The sequence below is a fragment of the Myotis brandtii genome, unplaced genomic scaffold (assembly GCF_000412655.1).
Source record: "Myotis brandtii unplaced genomic scaffold, ASM41265v1 scaffold731, whole genome shotgun sequence".
Classification (NCBI taxonomy): Eukaryota; Metazoa; Chordata; class Mammalia; order Chiroptera; family Vespertilionidae; genus Myotis; species Myotis brandtii.
This window is the reverse complement of record NW_005370895.1, coordinates 201,422-209,493: the sequence shown is the minus strand read 5'-3', so window position 1 is coordinate 209,493 and position 8,072 is coordinate 201,422. Positions and strand designations below refer to the sequence as shown.

At 47.6% G+C, this 8,072-nt stretch overlaps 1 protein-coding gene across 1 annotated transcript in view; it reads left to right on the top strand.

Moving 5' to 3' along the window:
• The window catches only part of MYD88 (myeloid differentiation primary response 88), a 6,125-nt gene extending 2,509 nt beyond the window's left edge, over positions 1–3,616 (top strand). Inside the window, exons 2-5 of the mRNA XM_014530280.1 lie at positions 401–635; positions 1,064–1,244; positions 1,406–1,492; positions 2,567–3,616. Coding sequence (XP_014385766.1) covers positions 401–635; positions 1,064–1,244; positions 1,406–1,492; positions 2,567–2,726 — 663 coding nt within the window. The 3' untranslated portion in view covers positions 2,727–3,616. The remainder of the gene's footprint in view (positions 1–400; positions 636–1,063; positions 1,245–1,405; positions 1,493–2,566) is intronic.
• Positions 3,617–8,072: the final 4,456 nt, after the last annotated feature.

Genomic DNA, 8,072 nt, shown 5'->3' with positions numbered 1-8,072 from the left:
GGCCTGCTTCAGGTAGAGCCACAGGGCAGGGGTGGGACTGAAAGCTGCGTCTTGGTCCCTAAGGATGTGCGCCGCCTCCCGCCTAGGCACGGGGGGAGTTGCGCCTTGCTTGGTTGGAGCCGCTGCCCGCACGGCACATCACCAGGGTCTCCTGAGCCCTTCCTGCGTGCCCAGCCCCCTGTCCACATGAGCTGTGGATTCTGGAAGAAGCGGACCTCGGGTTCCATTCCCAGGAACCCTGGGAAAGGGTGTCAGGGCAAAAGGACAGAAAGATACAAACCCGGCCTTGATGGCTTCCCAGATGGACACACCATTGACACCCCTTTGGGATGGTCAGAGCCCGATGGGAGCTCAGAGCTGTCAAACCGTGGGTGACGCCAGTGGACTGGGGAAACCCTAGCGCACAACATGGCCAGGGAGGTGGGACAGGGGGTGGGTCCTGACTGTGGGTGGCGGCAGGGGCACCCGGGGGAGCCTGCCACACTCTCTCTTCCTCACAGAGGAGGATTGCCAAAAGTACATTCTGAAGCAGCAGCAGGAGGAGTCTGAGAAGCCCTTACAGGTGGCCGCTGTCGACAGCAGCGTCCCCCGGACCGCAGAGCTGGCGGGCATCACCACACTCGACGACCCCATGGGTAAGGGCCTATACGTCTCCCCTGATCCAGGTGGGACAGGTGGGCCATGGGACACGGTGGTGTGTAGCGCATGACTGTTGAAAGCAGATGAACTGTGGCACGTTGGGCGAGTCACTTAATCTCTACGAGCCTGTTTCTTCACCTAAGAAATGGGAATAATAATAATAATAGTCCTGCCTCCGGGTGGGTATGAAACTCTCATGAAATGATGTGTCTGTCTCATGGTGAACCCAGGGCTTGGCCCAGGGCAGGGGTGCTGGGGGGAGGCTCGTCTTTCCTCTGCTGGGGACAGCACTTTTTCTGAGTAGTGTCATCACAGGGTTGGTTTGGGGACCAGGACCAGGGTCACCTGAACTGGGGGCTCCTGGCTGGCCTTCTCCCCAGCCTTCCACAGAGCTCTGACCATTATCCTTATTCTCTGCACCCAGGGCAAATGCCTGAGCGATTCGATGCCTTCATCTGCTACTGCTCCAACGACATCCAGTTTGTACATGAGATGATCCAGCAGCTGGAACAGACAAACTACCGGCTGAAGTTGTGTGTGTCCGACAGGGATGTCCTGCCTGGCACCTGTGTCTGGTCTATTGCCAGTGAGCTCATTGAGAAGAGGTTGGCTCGGTGGCCAGGGAGCGAGTGGGTGGGGTGCACAAGGCCCGGCCCGGGGACCCAGAGGCTGGGATTTTCCCAGCTGGGTCCTGTCTAGCCTAGGCACAGTGGGCTCCTCCCATGGCCGTCCCTTGGGTTGCCACAGTGCCTCCACTCTTCCCTAGGTGCCGCCGGATGGTGGTAGTTGTCTCAGATGATTACCTGCAAAGCAAGGAATGTGACTTCCAGACTAAGTTTGCACTCAGCCAGTAAAGTACACAATTCCTAAATGATTTGATAACAGACTTTAATGAAGTATAATTTATATGCAGTAAAGTACACAATTCCTAAATGATTTGATAACAGACTTTAATGAAGTATAATTTATATGCAGTAAAGTACACAATTCCTAAATGATTTGATAACAGACTTTAATGAAGTATAATTTATATGCAGTAAAGTACACAATTCCTAAATGATTTGATAACAGACTTTAATGAAGTATAATTTATATGCAGTAAAGTACACAATTCCTAAATGATTTGATAACAGACTTTAATGAAGTATAATTTATATGCAGTAAAGTACACAATTCCTAAATGATTTGATAACAGACTTTAATGAAGTATAATTTATATGCAGTAAAGTACACAATTCCTAAATGATTTGATAACAGACTTTAATGAAGTATAATTTATATGCAGTAAAGTACACAATTCCTAAATGATTTGATAACAGACTTTAATGAAGTATAATTTATATGCAGTAAAGTACACAATTCCTAAATGATTTGATAACAGACTTTAATGAAGTATAATTTATATGCAGTAAAGTACACAATTCCTAAATGATTTGATAACAGACTTTAATGAAGTATAATTTATATGCAGTAAAGTACACAATTCCTAAATGATTTGATAACAGACTTTAATGAAGTATAATTTATATGCAGTAAAGTACACAATTCCTAAATGATTTGATAACAGACTTTAATGAAGTATAATTTATATGCAGTAAAGTACACAATTCCTAAATGAATATTGCTCAGTACCGTTTTGCATAGGATTCTTGTGTCCTCAATGCCAGTGGTCAATTTTAGAACTACAAACCTTTGGCATCATAAGTAATCTGCACTTAGGTGCCATCTGTCAATAAGTGAACTACTAGCATCTAATAGTGACACTGCAGGAGGAGGAGAAGCGCGATAGCGCTCCCGGCACTTTTGGCGAAAGACAGGAGGAGCGCGATTGCGCTCCCCGGCACTAAAAGGGTTAATCCCTGGTCTGGGGACTGGCCCAACGCCACTGTGGGATGAGGGCCTGGTGCCAGCTCTGCACCCCTTGGCTTGCAGGTGCCCATCAGAAGCGATTGATCCCCGTCAAGTACAAGGCAATGAAGAAAGAGTTCCCGAGCATCCTGCGGTTCATCACTGTCTGTGACTACACCAACCCCTGCACCAAGTCCTGGTTCTGGACTCGCCTGGCCAAAGCCCTGGCCCTGCCCTGAAGACTGCCCTGGTACCCTGGGTGTCCGTGTGTCTGTCTGCCTGTCCATGTACTTCTGCCTCTGCCTCCCACTGAGGTTGTAGGGGGATGCCTTGAGATGCCAACTCCACGGGCACATCTGCAGCCACTGCACACTTCTGGACATCACATCTCATGTCCTGCGTGGAACCAGCGGCTGCCAGTGGATGTGCCAGCTGGGACTAAGAGGCACCATCTCTGACCCATCCACTCACCTGAGACCTCAGTTTCTCTGCCTGGTAACTCGTGGGGTGGGGAGAAGAGGCAGTAGCTATGTTCGAATCACTGTGGGAAATGGTGGGGCCTTGTTCTGGGTCTCCTAGGGGAGCCAGATCTTGGCTGGGAGAGAGCTGGCCGCTGGAGCCCTAAGCTGGTTACTGCCAGGGCAGTTGCTTCCACAATGGTGCCTACTCATTGCCCACCTCACACCTCACTTCCTCCTGCCCCACGGGGTAGATACTGGCCTAGCACAGAGATCCCGCCTTTGAGCCTGATTCCCCCGTGGGTTCACCTCCATCTGCCTCTTGGATTCCTCCCAGCCTCTTCCCACCTTCAGTGTGACAAGTCCTCGGAGCGGTTAGGGCTGCTTTTCACTTCAGCCCATCCAGGTGCCTGTGGTCACCTCCCGCCCCTGCCTGGCATAGGATGGGACCCACCAAGTTGGGTTCCGAGGCTCGATCACCCTGGTGGGATAAGCAAGAAACCTCCCTCCCTGGGCCGCCCACAGAGCTTTCCCACCGACTTCTCGTACCTTGATTGCCTTACAAAGTTGCTTGCTGGGACCAGTTTACAAACCACATAAGAGCCTCCTGCCCCAGAGCTTGTGGGCACATGGACATACATACATTCAAACACACACATCATTTTCCCCACTTCATTTTGCTGGGACCAGTTTACAAACCACATAAGAGCCTCCTACCCCAGAGCTTGTGGGCACATGGACATACACATACATACATGCAAACACACACATCATTTTCCCCACTGCATGGAAACCAACCTCTAAACAGGACCAAATATGCCAGTGTTTACGCCCTCAGAGAAGCACAGAGCAGGGCAGAGAGCTGCTTGACCTCACACAGCCGGCCAGCGGCAGACGGCTGTTGTCCTTCTCTCATTCCAGGGAATGTGTACAGCACTGAGTCTCAAGCTCTCCTTTGGGGAGAAGATATCATGGTCTCAGGTCTCTGTCCCAGAGCAGACCCCAGGACCCTAAATCTAATAGAAAGTGCGTGTCTTTGTTCCACCTCCAGCATGGCTGGCGCGGGATCCCTGCCCTTGGGGTCTAGGGAAGGCCTGAAGGCCCCTCTCTGCACGATCATGATGAAGCACTTAGCTCCATGCACCTATCCCCGCTTTGATACTGGGGAGTATTTTTTAAAGATTTCCAGGAAGTAATTCACACCTATTTTGTACGCGTTGCGAGAAGTTCCAAGAGAGCTGAGAAATGTCTGTGTCATTTCTCCTGTATCCTGGGTTTTTAATAAAGACTTTTCTATTTTGGGAACAGCAGGTTTCATTTGTGTCTGGAAGGCGTTTGGAAGCGGTAACCTGGGATAAGGCTCTCCTGGGTAAGAGAAACTGGCCCCTTGGGTAGGTTCCTGTGGGTTTGGCATGAGTTTCCTGAAGGCTGGACCTCTCTTCCTAGGTCCCAGGCCTCACGGGGACACAGGCAGAACCAGGAATAGCCGTCGCAGCTCCAGGCGCGGGGAGACTGCTTGCCCCCACCAGGTTGGCCTTCCCTGGATGGTGCCATGCTCCTGGGTCCTGGCCCACCAGTGGGTGGGGGCTGCTCTTCTGGGTTCTCCAAGGAGAGTCGGTGAACCCCCCTTCCAGCCACAGATCTCGGGAGAAACTCAGTTGTCATCAGTAATGGTCATCCTTGGCATATCTGCGTTACCCCTAAAGATGCTGCTCTATCTGAGTAGATCACTTTTTCACTGTTCATGCAAGAACATTTGGAAAATATACAGGAAAAAAAATCAGCCATAATCCTAATCCCAGAGATAACTCTAGTGATCTTTTCGAGTGCCCAGACATCAGCACCCATAGCTTTTCCCTCAGTGAGTCGTGTTACCATGACTCCCGGATGCTGAAGGCTCCCCAGCCTTGCTTTGCCCTCAGGGACTCCTAGGGAGGCTCCAAGTGTTCAGGGCAGCTCTGGACCTTCCTCTCCCTGGGGAGCAGAGCCACAGTGTGGTCCTCTTGGTGCCCCCAGGATTTACCTTTTGCCACTCTTGGTGGTTGGGGGGGCAGTCTTTGGGTGGGGGGGTGTCTCTGAGTAACACAGTGCATCATGGGAAAAGCCTCTGTTCTCTCAGGCCAGGCTGGTGACCCAAATGTGCTCACCACGCCCCCATCTGATCTTCACACCCCTTTCGCCTTCCCTCCTCCAGTGTCCACCTCCACATAAGTGGCTTCCCAGATACCCAGATAGTTTCCTCTTCTTAATTTTGATTTCCTCTGGATTAGACAATAAGACATTAATACAGTGTGACTTTGTTGGATCCTGGTTCAAGCAGACCAATTATAAAAAGACCTTTTTTTCATATGTCTGATTAATGTCCAGAATCCTATATAATAAAAGGCTAATATGCAAATAGACCGAATGGCAGAACAACTGGTTGCTATGACATGTGCTGACCACCAGGGGGTGTGTGCAGAACATGGCAGGCATTGGCCACAGTGGGATGGTGGAGCAGGTGAGCAGGGGCACCAGACCAAGGCGGGTGCCAGTTGCTGTCATCGGGGCGAGCCTCTGGTGGTTACTGAAAATTCTTTGCTCCGGCGCACTGTGGTTCTGCCTGGCACTCGCACCCGCTGCGAGCACCAGCCCTGCTTGCACCTGCAGCTGGTGGCAGCTCCCGCCCTGATCGCCGCTGAGGGCTTTTCCACCTCCCCCTGCTCCCAAGGGGTGATTGGGACAGCAGCCACCGTTCGCACCCGGTGCTGGTGCCGGCCCCAATCGCTCCGCACCATCAGCGAGTGAGAGTGGGGCAGCGCTGTCAGTGCGAGGGAGCAGTGGCAGGAGCGGGGCTGTAGCAGGAGGGGCCGGGCAGGGGCACGGAGCCTTGCGGCCCTCAGTTCCTTACAAGGTGCACGAATTTGTGCACTGGGCCCCTAGTATTATATAAAGGACTATATATAACTCAAAATCAACCCAATTAAAAAATGGACTAGGGGCCTGAATAGACATTGCTCCAAAGAAGATAAACAAATGACTAGTAAGTATATGAAAAAAATGCTCAACATCACTACCCATTAAGGAGTGGTGTTAAGCTTGCTAAAACAGAAGATTTAAGTAAGATCCAGAGTCTCATAACATAGTACTCAAAGTGTCCAGGATTGAAAATCACAATGCTTAGAACCTGGAAAATCTCAATGTGAATGAGACAATCAACAGATAATAACACCAAGATGATACAGACATTGAAATTATCTGACAAGGATTTTAAAGCGGCTGGTGTAAAAATGCTTCAATGAGAGAAAAAAAAACAGTCTTAGCAGAGGAATACAAGAGATGAAGAACTAAATTGAAATTTTAGAACCGAAACAAAACAAACAAAAAAACCTGAAATACAAAGCTCACTGGATAGAAAGGACAGAGGAAAGAATCAATGAACTTGAAGACTGAATAATATAAGTCACCCAAACTAAACTACAGAGAGAGAATAGGCTGAAAACAATAGAGTCTCGGGAATATGTAAGACTATAAGAAAAGATCTAATATTTGTGTCACTGGAGTTCTAAAAGAAGAGAAGAAGGCAGAACTTAAGTATTCAAGTAAATAAGGCTGAAGATTTTCCAAATATGGCAGACATAAACCCACAGACTCAAGAATCTGATCAAATCCAAACTAGGGTAACCCAAAGAAATCCATGCCAAGATACATCATAGTCAAACCTCTGAAAACTGAAGACAAAGAGAAAATCTTGAAAGCAGCCAGAGATAAATGACACCTTCCCTAGCATGGAAAAAACCCATCTAAATGATATCAAATATCTCATCAGAAGGAAGTGGCACAGCATTTTTAAAGCTCTCAAAGAAAACATTGTCAACTCAAAATCCTGTATCCAGTGAAAACCAGGAAGAAGAAATCAAGCCCTGGCCAGGTAGCTCAGCTGGTTAGAGCATCGTCCCAATATACCAAGGTTGTGGGTTCGATCCCTGGTCAGGGCACATACAAGAATCAACCAATGAATACATAAATAAGTGGAACAACAAATCGTTCTCTCTCTCTCAAAAAAAAATTGTTTTTTAAAAATCAAGACATTCTCAGAATTAGAAAAACCACTGAGAATTTATCAACAGTAGACCTACCCTTAAAAAAAATAGCTAAAGGAAATTTTTGAAACAATATAAATGATTTTAAAAGAATCTTGGAACATCAAGAAGGAAGAACAAGAGAGTAAAAAATAAGTGAATACAATACGCTTTACTTCTCCTCTTGAGTTTTCTAAATTATGTCTGTTGATTTAAGCAAAAGATTCGTGGTCGTGTGCAGGATAGAGTAGGGAAGTTGATAAGCGCAGTGGTAATTTCTGCTTCCAGCAGTTGCACAAACTAAACGGAGAAATGAAGTAACTGCTGCCTGGGAGGAGGAACTCTGCAGTCCCCACGATTTCCTCTTTCCTCAAAAGATCAAAGCCCACGAGGCCCAGTTCAGCGCCCCCTGTCCTGCACCCTCATACATTTTATGTAGATAACAATATTTAAGATAGTCATAAATACGGGAGAGGGAAGGGGCTTAAAGGGAAGAAAGGTTTCTATACTTGACTAAAACTGGTAATGTCGAGACAAGCAGAACTAGGTAAGTTATATACAAATAATGTTATCCCTAGGGCACCTACTAAATATCTGTAGAGATACTCTCCAAACATTATAGGTAAATCAAAATGAAATTCTACGTGAAATGACCAAAATTATAGAATGGAGAATAGACTAGTGATTGTCAGGAGTTGGGGTTGGTGGAGGGGGGCCGGGTTGTGGGGTGTGTTATGAAGAGGTAGGGGAGTGAGATCTGGAAGGTGTTGTAATAGTTCTGCATCTCCATTGTAGTGGTGGTTAGATCTACACAGGTTATAAAAATGGCAAAGAACTGTACAGACACATTGTACCAATGTCGAGTTCCTGGTTTTGATATTGTACTATAGTTACAGAAGATGTATCCATTGTGGGAAATGTCCCTGCATTATTCGTGCAACTTCCTGTGAATATAATTATCTCAAGATAATATGTTTTTAAAGAATTTAACATAAAAATGAAGTAAAAACCAAAGCCCCTGGTTGCGTATGCAATAGTTAAAGCTTAATTTTCCAATTTGTCCCCC